This window comes from Myotis brandtii, unplaced genomic scaffold (assembly GCF_000412655.1).
Source record: "Myotis brandtii unplaced genomic scaffold, ASM41265v1 scaffold847, whole genome shotgun sequence".
In the NCBI taxonomy this organism is placed as follows: domain Eukaryota; kingdom Metazoa; phylum Chordata; class Mammalia; order Chiroptera; family Vespertilionidae; genus Myotis; species Myotis brandtii.
Window position 1 is genome coordinate 1,762,488 of NW_005371441.1, and position 22,931 is coordinate 1,785,418.

Here is a 22,931-nt window from a genome sequence, read left to right on the forward strand (position 1 = left end):
AGTTGGGGAGATTACTATAATTCAGACACTGCCTTGAGGACAGTACTTGTGTTTATGAGATTGAGAAAACAGTTGGTCACTCATAGTCTCCGTGGGAAAGTGGAAGCAAACATCTATGAACTAAGTTTGTTGGGAGCCATATTGGCCTTCAAGCAGCCTTCAGCTGGTGCTGGGTTTCTAGATGTGCTGTCTAAGGGGAAAGTGCGTTTCCTTCCTCAGCCTGTCCCTCTGCACGAGTGGGAGGGGGGTTCTAATCAGGCGGAGCTGGGGAGAGTGACCTCATGCTCTCAGGGCCGAGCCGTTTCCCTTGCTTCAGGGACATCTTGGTGCAGGCACAGGGCCACCGTGGCGGGTCTGTGGCGGGAAGTACATGTGCAGCATTGGGAAGGGCGGGCTGACCTACACGGGCAGGATATTACTCCACTTCCTCTTCCTGACTGCCTTTCCCAGAGCAGTCACGGCCATTGCTCAGCTTCCTGTTGGGGAAAACCTTGGACACCGAGTGTCCACCTGCCACAACCGGCAATCTCGGGGCAGAAAAGTGGCCGAGGCTGCTGTGCAAGCTGAGCCTTGAGTTCGTGGACAAACCCCATCTCAACAGTGTCGGGGACCAGAGACCCCTGACGCCCAGATGAAGCCGTTCTTTGTGGAGGTGAAGGGACAGGAGACGGCCGCCTTGACAGGTCATGTTCTGGACCAAAACATCACAGGCGAGTGAACAGTGGGGGCTCTGAGGGGTCTGGGCTGCAGAAAAGAAAGGGTGGTGTCATGAGATGGCTCCTGTCACCAAGGGGTGTTGGGGGTCGTGGCAAGAAGCAGAGGGTGTCATGGAAGCTGAGGTGTCAGGCGGCCTGACTGATGTGGAGACAAGGGCGGAGGGATGTTGCTGGACGCCTGGCCACGGTGTTGGTTCTCTTCACCCCACATGCTGTGTGCTGGCTGCACACCACGCTGGGCCCAGGGATGGTGCAGGCCCAGCAGGAAGCCCACCGTCGAGTGAGTTGGTTTCTTCATACGGCCCTTGGATGGAGCCCAGGCTGGCGATGAAGGAAGGTGCTGGCAGCCGGAGGAAATGCGGGCTCCCTGGCACTGTCTGAGGCCTAGGAGAGCGGTCCTTCCAGCAGGCGCCCCGGGATCTGTACTTAGTGTTTCTGATGTGCGGGGAGGTTTGGGGATGGCTGGTTGAGTGGGGCAGATGTAAGAAAGTGGACGGCTGAGCAGGGCTGTGGTGTGTGCCCAGGGGACTCTGGGAACACGAAGGAGGCTTGGGGAATTTTATCGGAAGTATCAGTTGGCTCCACTGACCTCCTTTCTCACATGCTTCCTTATCACCGCGGTGGCTGATAACAGCTGAGTGGGGGCAGTTTGCTGTGCTTCAGAAGTATCCGCGAGTCCATATCCCCCACCCTGGACCTCTGGCTTGCCCTGTGGGGACGGTGTCTGTTGTTTATAGGGATCTCGGCTACATGGCAGCAGCAAGGCCTCAAAGGAGGGCTCCCACTGAGATAGCGTGAGGAGTTGTTTATGGTTGGTCCTCGTGGCTCATCTGCTGCCTTCAGCATCACTGTGTTCTCCCTGCCACCTCGCTCCAAGGATGCTGGTGTCCGCTTGTCCCAATAGGGCCTCTCCTGGAATCCCTGCCCGGCCTCATCCCCAGCCATCAGTCTCCTGATTCTGCCCCCTGACTGGGGACCCTGGACCATCCTCAAGATCCCTGCTTCATCCCTCACCTCCAAACCAAGACCAGGCAAAGGCCCTGGGTCCCCTGTGGTCCTGTCCCCAGATGCTACCCTATACTCACAGGGTTGTCCCCAGCAGAAGGCAGGTTCAGCCCGTCTTTGTGACTCAGGGTGTGTGTGTGGGGGGGGAGGGGGGAGTCATAGGAACTGAGAGTGTTGAAGGCTCCTTTGCCCTTTGCCCTCACTGCCCATGGCAGAGGGAGCCCCACGTTAGTGAGGAAGGAGAGGCACACCTCCGGGAGCAACAGAATTTGTGTCTCTCATCAGATGGTGCCCCCAAGATCGCACTGTCCCCAGATCACTGACGTTGGGTGCAGGAGTAGAGTCAGCAGCTTCCTGCTCTCATGCCATTTAAGATTCCCATCCTTCATTTCTACTGTCCCTCCACCTGCAATGATACTAAAGTTTTTTTTAAAAATTTTGGAAATGTCAAAATAATTAGCAAATGAGGGAAATTTCAACTAAATGACTGTAAAAATCTGTATCCTCAAAACCCTGCTACTTTTTTAGTAAACTGTAGGCTTTCTGAGAAAAATTATTGTCAGTTCAGGGTAGTTTTGGGAATTTGCCTGTCCTGTAAAAACAACCTTGATCTTATTAAATGTGGTGTATCTGGGGAAGGGAGAAAAAGAGTGAAATGGGGCATGGATCGTTCTATCTGCATGATCCATAAAGTCCTAAGGACAATCCATAATATCAGAACCTCTAGGCTGTCCGTAATTAATTCAATCTTAGTACACCCAGGCTGGATGAATGCAGCATGTGGAGATACCCAAGTGATTCTAGAACTTTCAACTCCTTGCCCCTCTGACAGCCTTAAAGCCTCTCTAACCCATATGCACCTGGCATCTTGACCAGTAGGGGGCATATGTGAGCAATGTGCTGTATACATGAAGCTCAGGTTCCACCTACTCAGTCATGTGGTAACTCCAGCTACCACACCAGGAGAGAGAAGACTTAGGCCATTGAAATCAATTCATTTTTTAAAAGCCTTTGGGAGTTTACATGATGGTGAATTTTTATTTAATCCCCTTAATCAACTTTTCTCATCACAAAAGCTGATATAATTCTGGGAAGGGAACCCTCAGAACGTTAGAAATACTTTTCATATTTTGTAAACAAATTCTGTTTACCTAGAAGAATGGATCTCTTTGGAAACACAACTGCCTGAAAGCTCTTCCTATTCAGGAGAGGAAATAGGTGCATAGGTGTGTGGCCCACCCACATACAGTCATTTTTAAAGGTTGAAAAATTGGACTTAACTTCTTTAGGTGACAGGGAACGAATCAAAAACAAACACACAAAAGAAGCTCTCGTAGGAGGCGATTGGCACTGCTGTAACATTGACCATCCTCTTCCATTGAATGACTCTATTCATATCTTCATTTTGATTTTTGCTGCTTGTTGTCTGCTTTTGCTTGTCTCATTGGCCACACTTTCCCGGGGCCTCCCGAGGGAGGCGAACACGAGATGGATGAGTGTGTGGGTGGAGGACGGAGGCGGGCGGAACTGCCCAGACCTGTCTGCCTTGGGTGTAGCACCTCATCCCAGGTGGACAGGATTCTCCTGAGGTGGCAGCCTGACAGCCGTCCACCCACTCCCGTCACCGTGGGCCACAGCTGCCTGGGGAGCATGCTGTCAACAACCATGGTGGGGGCCCTGGTCCGAGGATGGAGGAATCGAAGCTCTCCTCGAAGGGCTGGATCCAGGCTTCTCATCCCGCAGAGCCAGGACGGGATTCGGACCCAGGGTATGTTTGGGACACTTTGCTATGGCTATGTGATTTGTTTTAAGGGTCTAGGAAGGTGACAATGAGCTCATGAGCTTTCTCCCCACTGCAGCTAGAATTGACATTCTAGAGTCTGTTTTTCTGACCATGTTTGATGGCTAACTCACTTGTGGGAGGTTTAATTTCCCTTTGTCTAGTCGAAAACAGGTACCTTCAGTAGCCACACAGTGAAAGATTATTATTCCCACCTTATTTTCTTTCAAATGCTTTTTAAAAAATATATAATCCTTGTTCCCTGTTATTTGTATTTGACTAGTAGGATAGAAAAGGTTTACTGGCTTTTGGCGGCAAATTCTATCTAAATCGTATTACTTTATTACCTCTGGGATGGGAAATGTAAAAGTAGTTTACTTCTGGGTTTCCGCACTTACTATTTTTATTTTTTGTTTTGTTACTATTGTTTCGAGGCAACAGGAGTGGCTCACCTATTCGCTAAGTTCAAAAGGTTATGATGGCCTTTTCTGAAATATATGTTCACCGGCATGAAATGCTTCTGAAATAGCTGACCTCATTCTGTTCCGTCTAGACCTGGACTTCTTAGTGATACTTATTTAGAAGGGCACTCTTTGGTCTAGCTGCCGACTGACCTCTGAGGGACGCGCAGAGAAAGCATGTATGAGCCCACAAGTAACCAGCTCCCAGGGGCTCGCTGGGCTGGCCGGCCACCCCCTCAAAGTGATTTTATCTGACCAGGGGCCCTGCCAGTTCCCGAAGCAGCAGATGCAGCTGTTCTTTCAGTTCAATGACTATGTCTCGAAAGCCCATGTGTGCCTGGCATTTTTCTAGATACTGCCACGCTCTGATCTATAGCTGACCTACGACTGAGAGTTGTAAAAACGGAAGGTTGTCATTTGTTTGGTTCTGACTGATTTCAACCACGTTTTTCTGGCTGGCTGTATTCAAGAAGAGTCAAACCAAGAGATTCTTTTTTAAATGGTCTGTTATTTAGTCATTGCAAGGTTGTCAATTAGTTATTTAGCCAGATATCCAAAAGACAGAGGGCTCTTCTGTGTTCTAAACTGCCCAAAGGATTATCAATGATTTGTAAAACCTAGGCATTTAGTAAGGAATGTGAATCATAGTATTTCAAACATTGATCACCTGCTTCTGCTCCCAGTCAATTTATTTAAGAATATTAAGAGCTTTACAAGATGACAGAGTAATATTTTAACATATAAAGAATGGTCTTTTTAAAAAAAAACCACATACAGCTTTTTTGAGATATAATTTACATGCTGCACAGTTCACCCATTTAAGGGTACAATTCAATGAATTTTGGGATATTACATTATTGCTTTTTAATGTTGTGGTAAAATATATATAATATTAAAAATGATACTTTAACCACATTTAGTGTATAATTCCGTTGTATTAATCACATTCACAATTTTGTGCAACTGTTACCACTATCTGTTTCAAGAGAGTTTTTATCACCCCCCCCAAACAGAAATTCTGTACCCATTAAGCAGCAACCCCCTATTCTCCCCACCTCCCACCTTTGGTAACCTCTAATTCTATTCTCTATCACCATGAATTTGTCTATTCCAGATATTTTATATAAATCTAATCATACCGTATTTGTCTGTATGGCTTTTGTGTCTGGCTTATTTCACTTGGCATAATGTTTTCAAGATCATCCATAGCATGTATCAGAATTTCATTTCTTTTTATGGAATGGTAGGTTTTAATTTCTTTGTATCTCATTCTCTTTCCCTTAAATATACCTTAATTTCTAACCTGACCATGAAGGAATCTTTGGGTATTTTTCAGTCTAGTAGCATTTTTATATTTAAGTTCTTTAAAGCATGAAGAGACTCTTAGGAAGGTATTGATTTTCAGTTAGTTCTTTAGTGGCAAGGGCTATAGATTAATCTTCTTTTTAAAAAAAACTTTATATCTTTAATGCCTAGTCCAGGTCCTGGCAAAGAGTAATTATTCAACAAATTTATCTTGAGATGGACAAATGAATGGTTTTTAAGGTTTTACTCTTAAGTATCAGGAAAGAGATTTGAAATGAAAAGCTAGATGGTCTTTATGCTTCATTTCTTGATTCTCTGGGCAGTGATATCTTATCCTATATAATAAAAGCCTAATATGCTAAGTGTCTGAACGTTCATTCGACCCGTCGCCCAGTCGCTATGACGTGTACTGACCACCAGGGAGCAGACGCTCTGACCGGTAGGTTAGCTTGCTGCTGGGGTCTGCCCGATCGGGACTGGAGGAGACGAGCCGCACATGCCCTGGAACCCTCCCGCAGTCCCTCCCTGGCCCCAATCGTGCACCGGTGGGGTCCCTCAGCCAGGCCTGCACCCTCTCGCAATCCAGGACCCCTTGGGGGACGTCAGAGAGCCGGTTCCAGCCCGACCCCCACAGGCCGGGCCGGGGGACCCCACCAGTGCACGAATCTATGCACCAGGCCTCTACTTTTGACTTAAATATGTATAGTTACAATTGTTTCACACCCCATAGAACCACTAAATATCTGGAGTAGGTGTGTTAAGTAATATAAATAGTTCACTGTGACATGTCAGGAGTTCCGGGAGACCTGACATGCCTGGTTCCTGCCTTTAGTGAGTATCTGGGGATGTTTCTTATTGAGGGTGACCAGAGTAGCCCAGCTGCTAAGCAGTGTGACTGAGACAAGTCTTTTCAATCATGAGCTTGGCCCCATCGACCTTGTTATTCTCTCTCAGTCCTGGGCCCAGGAACTAGGAGCAGGCAAACTGAAGAGAAGCTGCCACGAGCCAAGAAGCCCCTTTAGACCTCACTGGAGCAGGGAAACTGAAGGCAGAGGTGGATTTGGGTGACTCACCATTTTCATCCTTAAATATAAAATGTAACATATTTTTGCCAGTTCTGCCCAAATAACGTCAGGGTGCATGTATTTCCAAATGGGCACCCCGCTGTTCAGCACACTGCAAGGTGCCCTCACTGTGCTTTGACTATTTATTCCTAAAGGTGTGAAGGGCATGAGAGGAAGGACGAGGAATGCAAGATGAACCCCAGAGATTAGGACTTGAAAGTCTTCCAAGGATATGTTTGCTGGAGATGATTTCCCCACCCACTTTCTCAATAGCTAGTCAACAGCACACCTTTGCCAATTTAAATTGCAGCTAAGTTACCTGCTTTGTTGAGGGAGGAGGTTCATTTCAGTGCGTGGGCACTTGGGGAAATTCTGTTCTCCTTCAGTGGAGCCCTGTGAACACCAGGAAGAGGGCTGTGTCACTCATTGCAGCTTTGCATATGCAGCATGCACTATACACCTACCCCCAGCCACCGCCCCCCCATCCTCCCTCCTGAGCTAAAGGGTGAGCCTAGCTAGAGCTCTGTGGCTTGATGCTCTCTCAATCCCCATGCCCAGTGTCCTTGTAGAGTAGGCACTCGGGGACTGTTTCCTAGCAGTGACTCTAGAAACATGCAATGCAAGATGTTAAAAGTAAGGAGCCCGGTTTTCATATATGGCCTGTGTAATCTACCTGGATGCTCTGTGAGTCATACCAGGTACTTAAGTTATTATTGCTCTTTACATTTCAAAGGCACACAGGCTACCATTGGCCTACATATAAAATAATAATTTCTGATGGTGGAGCTGTGCACCCTGTAGTCGAAACGAAAGCCCTTCCTTCCTCATTTCTCAGTGACAGCCTGTAATCATCTTTGAGTGATTTTTAAGATTCTTTCTAAACCACTATTTCCTTCACTGTGTTGGCTGGGGAACAGTTTCTCCTGTGTCAATGGGATGGTTCTCATTCCTTCCCGAGCCCAACCACCCACCTAGTGAGAAGAGGTAGCTGTAAATCTCAGCCAACTTTCTTTTTCAACAATTACTCTGGGATGAAAAGTCAGATGACAAAGCCAGCCAACCACCAATATTTATTGAGGGCCTTTGGAAAGTTTCAGGTAGCCATTAGAGCATGACTGAGCTTTACCCAAACCTGACTTCCTCATTAAGTTCCAGCCTAGGCTTAAAGGCACAGGGGATGAGGGGGGCGGGGAGTGGGGATCTGGGTGCCTGTCCAGCCAGGACATGGCCCCTTTCCTTCTTGAGGACTGGGTGGCGTTGGAAGTAGCCTGCTAGGCCTCTATAAATCCCAACTGGAGTGTTCAACCTTACGCCATGTATGGCCTGCCCACTGCAGGCATGGGTGAAATGAACACTGAGACACTGCACGTCACAGCTTCGTCTATGGTTTGTCTATAAACTAAAAGCATTTTCTCTTTGGAAATCAAAATTAAAATTTGCCCCACTTTATAATTAATGTTAATGGCTAAATATGATAATAATGCTGTAAAATAAATTACTATATCTGTCACTGTTTCTGATGGGATTTAATAGACGCATACTCTTGACTTAAGTAATTTTACTTAATTTACATCAGGTATATAGTCCTTTTCCCATATTTCCCCATAATTAACTATGTAATTATCATTTAATAAGAGCCCCTTATTTTAATTAGAATAATCATAGGGCTGTGAAATAATAAATATTCATCAAGCAACTGCTATGCATAGACTAATGAGTATGCTGGAAAGATAAAATAATTTCTAACACTTATCCTTGACCTTAAAATAGTGTTTGTAATCTAGAGAAAACAAACATAAAGAAATGCAACAAACATAATATGAATAGGCAGAGTTAGGTGCTAAGAAGATATTGGAGGAGGAGGAAATGATGAATTTTTAAGAGCCAGTATAGAGTTTACCACATAGTAGAACTTGAGGATACTTCCAACTCTGAAATTAGTGCTAATAGTGAATATTTGCTCTTATCACACTTTGGTCTTTTTTAAAAAATACATTTTTATTTGTATTGATTTCAGAGAGGAAGGGAGAGGGAGAGAGAGAGAGAAACATCAATGATGAGAGAGAATCATTCATTGGCTGCCTCCTGCATGCTCCCTACTGGGGATCAAGCCTACAACCCAGGCATGTGACCTTGACCAGATTCAAACCCTGGGACCCTTCAGCCCACAGGCGATGCTCTATCCACTGTGCCAACCCGGTTAGGGCCTTTTAGTCATTTTTAACTAATGAATATTCTACTAAGTCAAACTGAACACTCAGAATTAATCTAGTTATGTACTGTCAGGGGCAATTAGAGTACGTAAGTGAATTCAAAGGCTTCATGTGCATTGTGATTTCCATGCTTGGAGAAGAGTGGGAGGGGCATTCCAAGGGCAGGCACCAGGATGAGCAAAGGCATAGAGGCATGAAAAGCTCATGGCGTTTGTGGGGAATGTTGAGTTGTCCAACATAGCGGCAGTTCCAGGCCAGACTTTAGAAGACCTGTGTGCCGAGAGGCGGAGCTTGGACTTCACCTATAGACCATAACTATTTCAAGCTTTCCTGGCGGTGGGTAGCCTACATCCTGAGTTTTAGAAGATAGCTATATAACGAAATGGTCTTAGGAAGCAAGAAATTGAATTTATCAAGATAGATTAAGGGGGTTTTTGCAATGATTCAGGCCAAAACTCTGAAAGTGACAGTAAGATAGAGAGAAAGGGTGGACATAAACGTAATTTGTTCTATTTTATGACCTATGTAAAAGTTATTATAGCTATTATTTAGGGAGCTTTGTCTCAGTGCTTATACCTAAAATGAATCTAGTATTTAATTTATGGAGTTGAGTGAATGACCACATGAGAGACTAATGCCACTGAAGATTTTTATTTCGTACATTTCCCAGGAGGCGGGGGCATAGCATGCTATAGGTGCCACAGGGGGAAGCACCAATGTCAGTCAGGAGGCAGAAAGGAGCGAGAGGAAAGCCTAAGCTGAGCTTTTATTGTGGTTTCCATGGGAAGGGCAAGGAAGGGCAGGGTAAACTGCTTGGCATCAGCTGGTTTGTCCAAGTCCAGCAGGCCTTGGCACATAGCTGTCTGGTGCCTGTCCCTGCAGTGAGGAGGGCAGAGGAAATACTGCTTTTATGTGTGAGAGTTAGATGAGGTGTTTCAGAGCCCGTGCTCAGGATTGCAGGGAGATATAAACAACTTTGGCTGTTAGCTTGGCCTTTAACGTATGGAGGCCAAATAGATGAATACAGAATCTAAGAAAACATGAGCTAGAAAATCTGTCCCAGGACACTTGGCTAAACGCTTCATATGCTTTCTCTCATTCAGTGCTCTCGGTAATCTATGGTATGTGCTAAATTGCCCCCATTTTATACATGAAGCAACTGAGCCCCAAAGTGATTCAACACCTTATCCAAGTTCACACACGTAATCATGATTTTTTGAGCTGGATTCAATCCTAGACATCGGTAACTCCAACACCCTGCTATTCACCTCTGTGCTCTATTGCACGTGGTCTTCTCTGCAGAGGATTACTCTTCCTCACCTGGGCTCAGGACGTGAGACTAGTCCTGCTGAAAAGGAATGATGGACACTTGTAGAAGCTTCTCCAGAGCTCCCTGGATCAGGAAATAGAGGTCGATTTAATGTGGGTCACTGTCTCTCTGTAAGTATGAATATGTACACTGGTGGCCTATCATTTGGCTTGTTAATATACATTAATTGATTAAACGTGTGACTTAATCACTGTCCCCTCCCTTCTTGGAAATGCTTCTCTCTTTGGCTTCTCTCTTTCTGATCATTCTAACTCTGGGACTTGGAAGCTCTCGTGTCAGCAAACAAAGCCCATATCAGATTCCGTCCTCCCCTGTGTCGTCAGCCAGTGACCTGAATTGCCTATGAAATAATGTCTGATTTCCCTGGGAGAGACGGTGAGGTCTTGCATCAGTAACTACTCGGTTTGGTCACAGTCAGTACAATTCCTTGGTTCAGGTCAACCACTCCCCATGAGTTCCTTCTCTTACAGCCATCATGACTTGGCTGCCTTCGTACCCCACCCCTCTCTCCATACACCTTCATGCATCACATCCATGAAGAGTCAGCTCGGTGCCCAGCCCCTGTGGGAAGGCATCCACGGCACCTGTAAATTACGCAATGCGATCTTATGGAGCAGCTGCTTGGCACAAAGCCGTGGCGGGGATGCAGAGCCATGAGTGGCCTGGGTCAGGGTCTCAGGGAGCTTGTGACTGGCTTCAGAGACAGGGTCAGTTAGTAAAGGATGCAAAAATAACAGTTCAAGAAGATGGAGGCTGTGGCACACAAGACTTTAGAAGTCATTCCCAACAAACTGGTACCACTTTGTAGGTAGGTATTGCTTCGCTCCTCTTCATCTTGCTCCAAGTTCCTGTAGTTTAGGGACTTTGACTCCTTTTTTTTTTTAGTCCTCACCTAAGGATATGTTTTCATTGATTTTAAGAGAGAGTTGGAAAGACAGAGAAGAACATCGATGTGAGAAAAGCACATCGATTGGTTGCCTCCTGCCCACACCCTGACCAGGGCCCGGGCCGGGGAGGAACCTGCAACTGAGGTGCATGCCCTTGACCAGAATCTAACCTGGGTCCGCAGGCCGACGCTCTATCTTCTGAGCCTAACCAGCTACGCAGGACCTGGACTCTAACGGGACTGTGAACCATCAGACAGAGGCGTCATAAGTCTAGTTTCTAAGAGCCTTTGCCGAAGGGACACGGCAGAAATTCCTGTTCTCTATCCACTGTGAGTGAGTTTTGGGGGACGGTCCCTGTCCTTCCATCGGGGCTCAGCTACAGGGAGTTTTCAGAGCAGAGAGAGTCAAATTTCAGTCCGGGGGTTGGACTGTCTGGTTCAAATACCAGTTTTACCACTTACTAGTTGTCTGACTTAGATGAAAGTTACTTCATCTCTAAGTGCCTTGTTTTTCTTGAGTGTGAAATAGGGATGATAATACCTACCTTTTAGAGTGGTTGTAAGAATTAACTATGTTAATTTTTTTCAAAGAAGCTTAAATATGGTACCTGGCACATAGTGACTACTCAGTAAGTATAGCTATTATTATTAGTCATTAGTTTGTGGTCCAATACAGCAGGCACATCGTCTTTTGGCTTTTTGATACTGAGTTACCTCTAGTTGGTCTCAGTTTGAGATAAGGGTGCAGAAAATGTTAGGAATTCACTAGACATACATCTCTGTTCTACAGGTTAGGGTCCTAGACTGCAGGAAGTATTTCTCTCTTAGAGAGAAAAGTGCTGATACCCTTTCCTGGCTCGAATCCAGGCTCTGCTGCTGACTGGTGGTGTGACTTTGGGCTTGTAAATAGCCTGCCTATGCCTCAAACTGCCCATCTTTGAGATGGGAATAATGGAGATCTTATAAGCACTGGTTGCGACAGTGTATACCAGTGCTCACAGCGGGCCTAACCACCATGAGCACTCAAATGCTCATTATTGCAGAGGTCGGGCCCTACAGCTTCTATGATGAACTATATCCGGCTGTTGAAGTTTTCTTGAAACAAAATGTGCCCTCCCTGAATGGAAGGGCATTTTATGTGAAAACGCCTATGAAGCGACCAAGTGTACTTGTTTAGGTCACTCTGGTCGGGAAGAAAGGGGGGTGGGGGTGAGGAGTCCCTAACATAATAATTCAAATATAGAATATTCACCTTTAAAATGTTGATTTTCTTGACTATTTTCACAACCAGTCACGTGAACTTGGGGTCTTCTTTTTGTAAGTCATGCAGAGAGGACAGAACACCAGCGATCAGCCCGCAGTGGTGTCTAAAGCCCTGGCCGGCTGTCAAGGTTGTGATGAAGGATTCAGATCACAGAAAATGTTTCAGAATGTCTTCCCTCTGTAAATAGTTTTTAAAGCCCCTGTACCCTTTAAATCGCTTCTTTGATAGCTCACGTTGAAAGTCTGAAAAGTCTGGCAGTGGAATTTGTACTAAAACCAAGAGGCCGACGGTAATGCCACTGGTGGGAGAAGTGGCATGCTCTGAGAGTGGCATGCCTTTTCCTGTCCCCCAAGCCCTGGGCCCCTTTTAAGGCCCACGTGACAGCAAGCTGCCAGCTGTGGCATAAAATCTGCAGGTTTTAATTTGAAATCAGAGGGTGACATTTAGACACTTGTTAATCTTGCATTAAACACTTTGACTCTGGTTACACACACACACACACACTGATGTGCAAATGCACGTCTCCCTTCTTCGGTGACACGTTGGTGCTGATCCGGGGGCCTGTTTTGCTTCAGGCCTCTTGAGCTCACTCTGTGGCTCTGTTTCTGAACAACAGTATCTCTATGCAACACGCATAGAAGGAATCTTAAACCAACCAGCATTTGCAGAATGAATAACTGATTCATGAGCATAATTTGACAAGTGCCTTTTAAGTCCAGACATGTAAAAGGTCATCTGTGCAGAGGGAAGAGGTCCCCAGGTAAGGGTTCATTAAAAGCGTTCTTTGCGTGAGGCTGAGTCCACTGGTGGTTCTAGAAATCTGATTTGATAGTTTTCACAGGGGCTGATTTCTACTACATGTTATCTATTAAATGTAAGACTTTGCTGTATTTCAAAGGATAAATTTGCTTTTGAACTACCAAGGAAATATGTAAACATTATGCTAGGATCACTGAAAAATTCCTTGGTTTTGATTATTTTGGAGGTTTTTTTAAATTTATATGCATATATATGTATATATTTGCAGACACATAATACATGTATGTATATACATATACATATACATATACACTGTGCTATATTTTACTAAAGATTGATTGGAAACCACATCAGAAGTACTTTTTAAAATATGAATACATGTAAGCATTTAAACATTTCTTCAGAAGCTGAAATTGATCATGTAATTCTGAAACAGTAAGGACCATTACAAACAACTTGTAAATTCTTGAGGTTCAAAAAATGGATAGAACAGTACATTTTCAATTACTTCATCTACTGAACAATTTGGCAGGCTGTGGGGCAGGAGAGAGCACTGAACTTGGAGCCAGGCCTCCAGCCCTCCAGCTTTGTGCCTTGGGCGGGTTATTTGAGCCCTCTGTCCTCGTCCTCAGTCCTCGTCCTCAGTCTTTGTGGGGTGGCCAAGCCCAGGGCACCAGCCCTTGAAAAAGGGATTCTGGGTGGGCAGAGGGCGGGAGAGTGGGGAGACTTGAGGACACTCAACTGGGAGGTGAGTGGAGATGTCTGGTCCAGGGAGGCTTCTCCTGTTTCAGAATCTTGCCTAGGGCGGGCCAGGAAGCGGGGCGCCCCCTGCGAAGCTCTGCTTGGTCGTTCAGAATTCAGATGACCCCAGTGGGGGTGCCACCTCTTCGTGTGCAGCAGAGAGCAGTTTGGCTTCTCCATCCATTGGAACATCTGTTTACGCTGGCCGGCCGGCTGGTGGGAGGTGGACACAGACAGCTCCCCATTGTGCAAAGGGAAGATGCTGTGTTTTGTTTCCTAATACCAGAGCGTCTTTCCCAGGGAGAGGACTCAGAAATGTCACCACAGTGTTGCCTGCTCAGGAAACCGGTTCTAGTCCCGCGGATGGACCTAGAGAACCCGCTTCTTGGGAGCTTCGGAAGCCACGCTGTTCCTTGTCTTTTCTTTGAATATTTCAGCTAAGGACCAACTATTGGCAAATGCATCAAACTGGGAAGTCAGTGGTGAACTACCTTGTGTTGAATCAGTTTTGAAAGATAATTTAGTGAAGGAAGTGGTTGGCATATTAATGGTTTGACTCCCTAACCTGACTACATATAATGAAAATGAGATACAGAGTAAAACCTTACCAACTCCAGCTAATTGAAATAGTTTTAATATTTGCATATATATGAAAATGAGACTGCTCAAGGAAAAATATGTGGGGAACCGTTAAAGAATTGATAACACTAACTTACAATAAAAACAGTAATGGGCCATCCAAAGATTACTCGGGGAAATGTAACCACATCCAAGTACCTCCTGCATGCCACTCCAGGCCAGGCGATACCGGAAGCTCCAGAGCTCCTCACTTATTCTTTATGTCAATTGTGCAGGTTGTGTGTGCATTTGGGTGGGGTTAGGGTCTCTGTATATCAAATCTTGGGTTCACGTCTCACTTTCAAAGGGGCTGACTTCACTAATAAATGTTCACCTCTAGAGATAACTTGAAAAACAGGTTAATTCTATTATAATTGGTAAGCGCAGTCTCTGAAGAAATCTTTTAAAGTTCTTTTTTTTTCAGGCAGAGTCTTATTTATACAATTTATGTGCTTAGCATTTATCTTTTTCTCATGGCTAGTACAAAAACCAGTTTCAATGTAACATTGGATGATAGTATTGTGTTCATCACTGTTACATCCTTTTATTTCTTCTCTTTATTTTTATGTCCTTCACAACCAAAATGTAACTGTCCTTAAAACTGGTGAAAATTGAATGTACTCCATGGGCTGAACTGACTTCAGTGTCCTGGTTTTGATACTGTCTGTGCTTTAGTTATGCAAGATGTTACCATTGGGGGAAGCTGGGGGAAGGATACAGGAAACCTCATAGAACATTTCTTTCTTTCTTCCTTCCTTTCTTTCTTTCTTTCTTTCTTTCTTTCTTTCTTTCTTTCTTTCTTTCTTTCTTTCTTTCTTTTTTTCTTCCTTCCTTCCTGCTTTAGTTATGCAAGATGTTACTATTGGGGAAAGCTGGGGGAAGGATACAGGAGATCTCACAGAACATTCCTTCCTTCCTTCCTCCTCCTCCTCCTCCTCATCCTCCTCATCCCGTTTCTTCTTCTTCTTCTTCTTCTTCTTCTTCTTCTTCTTCTTCTTCTTCTTCTTCTTCTTCTTCTTCTTCTTCTTCTCTCTCTCTCTCTCTCTCTCTCTCTCTCTCTCTCTCTCTCTCCCCCCCCTTTTCTTTGGTTTTCTCTTCTTTCTTTCCTTCTTTTTTCTCTTTTTTTCTTTCTCCCTCCCCGCCCCCAGCTTTTTATTGAGTCATATTTATTTCAAAATAAAAAACCATTTTAATGTAACTGTTCTCTAAAAGCCTTATCTGAGGTCTCTTGCGCCAGACAGATATCCTGAAAAGATGCTTTGGCTCATTAAGTGACTGCCTAGTATTAAGTCCTGTGAGGTTTTGTGGGTAGCAGGTAATTGCCTTGTAAGTGTAGGTGCTCCATAAATGCTTTTGGAGTGTCATGGTCTCCGAATCACCTTGCTAATGGGGAAGAGAGAGCTTTGATTTTGAGGTACCTGAGGTCTCTCGTGCCAGACAGATATCCTGAAAAGATGCTTTGGCTCATTAAGTGACTGCCTAGTATTAAGTCCTGTGAGGTTTTGTGGGTAGCAGGTAATTGCCTTGTAAGTGTAGGTGCTCCATAAATGCTTTTGGAGTGTCATGGTCTCCGAATCACCTTGCTAATGGGGAAGAGAGAGCTTTGATTTTGAGGTCTGTCTACTCATTCCGTCATGCCATTTGGCCCACCCTACTTGCCTAAGCAGTCAGTCCAAACCCTGGGCTCTCTTAAGGGATAGGAGTGGTAATGTTGAGAGCTGGTGACATTCTTTGAGCACCTACTGTAGTATGTGCCAGGCTCATGCCTTGCACTCATTAAATATCTTAAGCCTCAGAACACCCCATGATGACATGAAAACTGAGCAAGTTTAAACGTGGCAGTTTAAACAGTAATTAATGTCCCTAATTGCAAAATAGTTCACTCTACAAGGGATCTTAATGAAAGGCAATGGATCCTCTTAGCTAAACAAATAAACAAAAAAAATTTTTTTCCCTTTTGAATTATAATGTAAACAAAAGGAAACTTTGAAATTGTGTAATCATTCTCCTCTTCTAGAATAAATACTGGCACTTATCCACAGCGCCTGCTGGTTTTGCTAACTCCTGCTAGGTTTAGCATCGAGGGAGCCAAGTTCCAGATCCCAGTGAGGATAATATTTATAGTGTCAGTGAGCAGGTTGTAATGTTCAGATCGGCCATGTGCTGGGTGGGGTAGGTAGAGAGGTCACATGAAGCACCCCTGTCAGAGTGAATCATGGTGTCATGTGCCAGCAGGAACCGTCCAGGTGTCTCATCCACATTGGGAGGAAGAGGCATTCCATGCTAGCACTCAGGGCGACCAGCGGGCTGACCAGCCTCCCCAGCCTCTCACCATCACAGAGCAGCTGGTACTCGCCGTGTCCGGGGAAGGTGCACAGTGAGGAAAGCACAGCCTCCTCCTGGCTCAGCTACTGATGAGGTGGATCATGTTCCCAGGACCAGCAGCACCAACACCATCTGAGGGCTTGTTAGCAATGCTCAGGCCCCACCGCAGAACCACAGAACCAGTGACTCCGGGGTGGGGCCCGGCAGTCTGTGTTTAGCAAGCCTTCCCGGGGATTCCGACGCCTACTGGGCTTTAGAACCACTGGGCTAGCTTACCTGGGCGATCCTCTTTCCAGTCTTCAGCTTCTTCCTCTATAAAATGGGAGATTTGACCCTAGCCAGTTTGGTTCCGTGGATAAAGCATCAGCCTGTGGACTGAAGGGACCCCGGTTCTATTCCCATCAAGGGCACATGCCCGGGTTGTGGGCTCAATCCCCAATGGGGTGTGTGGGAGGCAGCTGGTTGATGATTCTCTCTCATCATTACTGTTTCTCTCTCTCTCCTCCCTTCCTCTCTGAAATCAATAAAAACATTTTTAAAACATAAAAAATAAATAAAATGGGAGATTTGCAGTAAACTGTTTCTAAGCGCCTCTCTGAACTCCAGGCGCACATCCCAAGCGCTCTAATTCTGTAGACCTGTGATGTGCATGTACATACCTGGTGGGATTGCATAGGCATTGAGAGGACAGGCCCTGGCTGTCTGGGCTTCAAACTCTTAGCAGCACCTGCTGAGCCTTCCTATTGGTTGAGTTCATCATCCATACTATGGAGATGACAGCACCATGTCCTAAGGGGTTGTGAGAAATTGAGTGTAGCATGTGGAACAGTGCCTGGCAAGTAGGAAGTAGCCACTTGATTTCCTATGATTGGGTGCCATGCACCACGATGGGTGTTTTATAAGTGGTATATCACTTAAATCAAATGGCTACCCATGAAATAAAATGGTCCCTGAGTTTGATGGAAGTTAAAGTCCAGGATCATGTATTAGCTTCATTTAGAGATAAGGTGACATTCTTGTGGCATAGCTCTGGCCTCTACCCTGACACTCTTTAACCCTTAACTCATTTAACTTTAATGACCTCCGTAAAGGCCCTGTCTCCAGATACAGCCACAGCTGTGATATAGATCTCAGAGGGCTCTAGGGGCGCACACCATTCAGTCCACAGCAGTGATTTAAGAGGTGCTGGCCCACACCTGGGAAAATGCTAGTGTCGAGAATGTACTAACAAAACCACCGCGAGCCCATTTGTCAAGCATCTAGTTTACAACCCCATTGCGATAGCTGATGAATTAAAATGTCCACATAGATTAAAATCTCTGTCTACAAAAAAAATATTTAAGTGCAAAGCATGTATTGCAGGCCATCGGAGCACTCATTTTCATAAACTATAAATGCTTTTGCTCATCATCAGAGGAACCTTTGTAAATTAAAGTCAGGGAATGGGATGAACTGAGGCAGAAGGGAAGAATCCTCTCTCTCTCTCTCTCTCTTGCTCCCTCTCCCTCACTTTCTTACCACGGGGTTTCCAGAGACGCACCCCGGAAGGAAGAAGACAGCTGCGGGGACCAGCTTATCCTCACTTGGTCCTGCTCTGCTCGGGCCTTCACAGTGTGTGTCCGACCTCCCTGAGCCCGACCGCCTGGGCCTCCTGAGCACGCCCCAGAGCTGTGATGAGAAACGCAAGCCAGTGCAGTCATTGAAGTTTGTTAAGACTGGCTTGGTCCAGCTCAGTCTGGAGTACTTTTTCCCTCGGGGAAGCTTTCCGCTGCTGCTCTCACATGGGGATTGGGAGACCCTGGCTGGTTTGTTTTTCCGTCCCCCTCCCCACACCCTCCTCCCCCTGCTCCTGAGCGAAGATATCACATATCAGAGAGTTTCTTCTTCAGAAAGACTTGGGGACGTCTGTGAATCCTCACTGAGGCCGGCCTCTGTGTGTGAACATTTTATCTCAGGGTTCAGAGAGAAGTAAACCCTGGCATGGGGTGCAGGGTGGGGTTTCCCCCGTTTCCAGGAAAAATGCTGATGATGAAGGCCTCTGGGTGTGTTTGTAAATGCTCAGTGTCAGATGCATGAGGGCTCTTCCAAGTCAGGGGCCTGCTTACTCCTGCTTTTTCTTGCCCATAAGCCCCGTCCCACAGCCCTTGTTTATTTGGATGGGACTGGGATCCGCAGTTCTAAGCCTTAACTTCTGTCCTCTTACTTTTTAAAAAGGTACAACAACAAATGAATGCTTTATGAGATTAGGATATGATATGTAAATTTTGACATTTATAGTTGATCTTGGCTTGTTTTTCAGAAGAGTATCCAAAGCGAAGTCCCCCGTCAGTATTTGTAGAAGGGTCTTGGATGGCCGACCCCCGAGTGTGGCCAGACTTCTCAATTTGTTATTCTTCCAGCTGTGGTTTTTGTCTCACTGTCCCAGGATTTTTCAATGTCAAAAAGTATAACACCAAACTATTGGAGTGTTTGGTTTGGCAGAATTGCCATTTGCGCTGCTTCTTCCATCTTCATTCCCTCACAGAGACCCTGAACAAACTCTGACATTTATTGATGTGCTGTATGTTTGTGACAGAGCTATGAGGAATAAATATAAAGAGTTAAAAAATGAAAATAAGAGTTCATGAGGCCCAATGGTAAAGACAATTTAGATTTTCTAACCTGCAGTTAATATTCTCCCAGCCCTCCACTGTAAACATTAGTCCCTCACCCACCTCCCGAAATCTGTCCATGGTGGTTCTGATCTTAGGGTACATTTTATTTTTTGCCTACTCTTGTATAGCATAACAAACAACAAGTGATATTTTTAATTCTTTCATTTTCATATGATTTACACATTGAAGAGAAATAAATTGTTCTTACCAGATTACTTCTAGTACTCTGGTCATTCTAGGACGACTAACCTAGATACCGTGTAGTGTCCAAATGTGTCTATGCCTGTAACCCAGAGTCAAATTCTCTAGGCTCCAGGGACAGGCACATCATGTAAAGGAGTGAAGGGGGCAGGTGTCATACTGAAGGGAGTGGTGGGGGATGCGGCGAGCTGGAAAGCCAGGAAAACAGGAGCAAGCTTAGCTCCACCTAGTGCTGCCAATGGGAATGTAAGAGCAGTGGTGACAATGCTTCTTCCTTCTTTTCCTGGCATGCTCTTCCCCAGGGAGGGCAGAAATCTGCATTTGTATGTGAAATATCCTAACTTTCAAAATTTGGTTCCTCAACTGAAAGAAATTTAAACCCAGTGTTGCCAAGCAAGTCTTCAGATCACCCTCTGCTTGCTCGGCCTCAGAACGCAACCTCCGGGGGAGTATATTATAGGTCAAGTACGTGGTTGAGATGCAACCCCAAATGATTACCCCTGTGGTTGAATGAGTTATTCCGTGATCTTCACTGTAACCTGGTTTTCAGAATGCGGTTTTTGCAGAAAGTGGAGATGAGGTCACTAAAGAAGTCCAAAGCATCATCTTGATGCTGAACACTGGCCTGCTGTCAGACGATGTTCAGAATTTTTGTGGGAAATCTTTCTGTTGATGATGGTGAGTTAGGTGCCTATCACAAGCTTGGCCACATAAGGAATTACATGCTCCTGGTTTTTGCATCAGCCTGTGGTCACCTGACTGTAACAGTGAGACCACAGTTAAGATCCACATGTTATATGAGAGCCTCAAGAGAGACTGTCCGTGGAGTTAAAAAGTGGGTCATTGTGTCCACACATCATCCAAAACCATGGGGTCTTAGATCCATAGACTGGGTAAGTGTTCTTACATGTCACAGACTCCAGAGTTTTCATTTTACTAATCCAGAGGGAATCTGGAACCCAGAGAGGTTAGTGACTTGCCCAAGATGACAAAATGGTTAAGGACAGCTGAGATTCCACACATCTCAGCTCCAGGTCTGTGTCCTTTCCACATGTCACACCATGAGCAGCAAATGATGGTTTCGACTGAACAAAATTAGTTCAGTTTTGGGGACGGATTTTATTGCTACATCACTAGGATGATAACCAGCAGTCATGGTGAAAACCTAACTCCCCGATCCTCTTAGAGCAGCTTAATCCTCGGGGGGTTGCCATTTTGTCACGTCTTTATTTGTTCAGACACCTAAGCAGATGTCTTAAGTTTGGAACCATATTGGCACTGGGCAGTTGTCCTGGCTTTGGGTATCCTCAGAATGGTGACCAACGGATCCTGGGAAATACTCAAGGCTCAAGTGTGCACAGTCAATCCGTAAGTCCCCTTGAAGTAGCAAGACAAAGCAAGTAGGGCGACCCTCCCCCAGGCTGTCCTCCATGACCCTCTTCCTTTAGGGCTCCTTTGATGTTCACTTGAATCTGATTATACCTGATAGGGAAGCGTACGTTGTGGTTTACTGTAACCACACCTGGTAAGGGGCCCTGTCCAGACGATTGGGCGAGAACAATCACGGTTACTGCCCAGAGCTCTGCCCAGTGTTTGGAGGGGGAATAAGAAAAGCCATGGAAGCTGATATGCACAGAGGAAGGGGTCACCCCACAGTAGAGAAGGAAGCTACAAGATGCTTTATAAGGGGGATTATTAGTCAACACAGTGATTACCATGGTGTGCACAGTATATTGGCAGACAAGACTGTCCATGGAAAAGTATCTAGGTTGGGTGGTCACCGTGGGCAGAAGGCCAGGTATACCAGCAGTCTCCTTGCAGGAAGTAAAACCATGGGCGAGCTCTTCTCCCTGCCTGGCTAGTCACCGTGGGCAGAAGGCCAAGTAAAACCATGGGCGAGCTCTTCTCCCTGCCTGGCTGCCCCTCTTGAACCCCTTCTCTGCACTCAGATGTCACACATCCCTTCTGCAGGGAAGCCTTCCAGGACCACCCCCTCCCAGGCAGGTCCCCTCTACATGTTACAGCACCCATGCCGTTCCTACGCTGTCACTTACCCATGTGGCTGTTCAGTGTCTGTCTCCCTGGCCACACCATGGGCCTCTGAGGACAGTGTTGTTGCTGCATCTAAAAGTATGACACAGGAGGAGCAAGGAGAGCATTTATTTTCCACACTTTTTAACATTTTTTTCCAGTCGTAAGTCCGCCTGGGGATTGTTAAGATTCTGAAAACACTCAGGTGGCAAGCCATAGAAAGGTAGGCTCCGGAGACACATGGAGATGGGGATCAGAGGGTGGTGCCCCTTTTCAGTGCCACCCCCATCCCCCATAGCACAGGGGCAAACCTCCCCCACCCCCACCCTGCTGAACCCCGCCTCCAGGAATCACTAAGTGCTTTTTCAGTACATATTTAAATGAAGAGGCATATACTTGTGTTTCCCCATAGTGTCCTTTGAAGAACTTCAGCTCAATGTGAGAAAATACTTTAAGGATTAGAATTGCCCCCAAGTGTGATGGGATCAAATACCTGGTAACTGACATTATCCAAGCAGAGACTGTGCATGCCGATGCGCTATTGTAAGGGGTCACTCACGCCGCAGATACTGACTGAGCAGGGATCAAATACCTGGTAACTGACAGTATCCAAGCAGAGACTGTGCATGCCCGATGCGCTATTGTAAGGGGTCACTCACGCCGCAGATAAGCAGTTAGACTGGAAAGCCTCACTAGTATCTCTCCAATATTGCTATACTGTCACCAGAGGATTTCAGTCCATATAACCACTCCTCGAAATAAAGTCCACGAAAGCAGGGGGTTATACCTGTTTTGTTCACTGTTGTATCTTTAGTGCTTAAGACCTTGCTTGGTACTTAGTAGCTGCTCAATAAATATTTATTGAGTAAACATAGATCGGTAGATATCAAATTCTAAATGTGTTTCTGGCATTGAATAGGTTCAAATTAAGTATGTATTGCATTGACCTGAATCAAGCAGGCTGTAGATCAAAAGAGCCGGTAAAATTGGGCTATGGTCACCATTCGGACAGAGTATGTGAAATCAGACTGTCACCAGCACTTCAGACCAGAGATGCTGGAGTTAGTACCAGCCAGGGACTTAGCAAGAAACTAGAGGAGCTCAGCTGGTCCCCAGTGGAGAGTTCAATGAGGGCGCCTTCACTAAGGTGGGTGGCTAAGGGAGCCGGGGATGTGAAGCACCAAGAGGCTGTAGCAACAGCAAGAAGCTTTACCTTCAATCTCCAGGACAACCCACAGAAAATCCAATGGGTGCTGGAGCCGTGGGGGCTGTGCCTCCTTGGGTGGAGCCACTGCTGAGCGCCGGCCCCTCCTCAGCCAGGGAGCAGGGAGAAATGCCCCTGTCTCCCTCGGCTCTTGCTTCATCACATTAGAGTCTCCCATTAGCCAAACCCACTGGAGCCAGCGGGCAGGGGGCAGGGCGGAGAACGCCGAGGGAAGGGGAGGTCAACACATGGGGACTAGCCATCCCATCCATTTATTTGGTTCATCTTCTACTTTAACTATACAAATAATACACATTCATTAAAGAAAATGTTGAGACTGGGTCACAGTAAGGAAATTCCCCCATAATCCCACC

General features: G+C 45.8%; 1 protein-coding gene across 4 annotated transcripts in view; it reads left to right on the forward strand.

The window, feature by feature from the left end:
• PLEKHG1 (pleckstrin homology domain containing, family G (with RhoGef domain) member 1) overlaps window positions 1–22,931 on the forward strand; it is a 189,980-nt gene that overhangs the window by 74,613 nt on the left and 92,436 nt on the right. The window contains exon 1 of one of the 4 annotated variants that reach the window (XM_005884704.2): window positions 478–710. The exons of the other annotated variants lie outside the window; for them this stretch is intronic. Coding sequence (XP_005884766.1) covers window positions 632–710 — 79 coding nt within the window. The 5' untranslated portion in view covers window positions 478–631. Of the gene's footprint in view, window positions 1–477; window positions 711–22,931 lie in introns of those variants that run through there. 4 annotated transcript variants of the gene reach the window in all.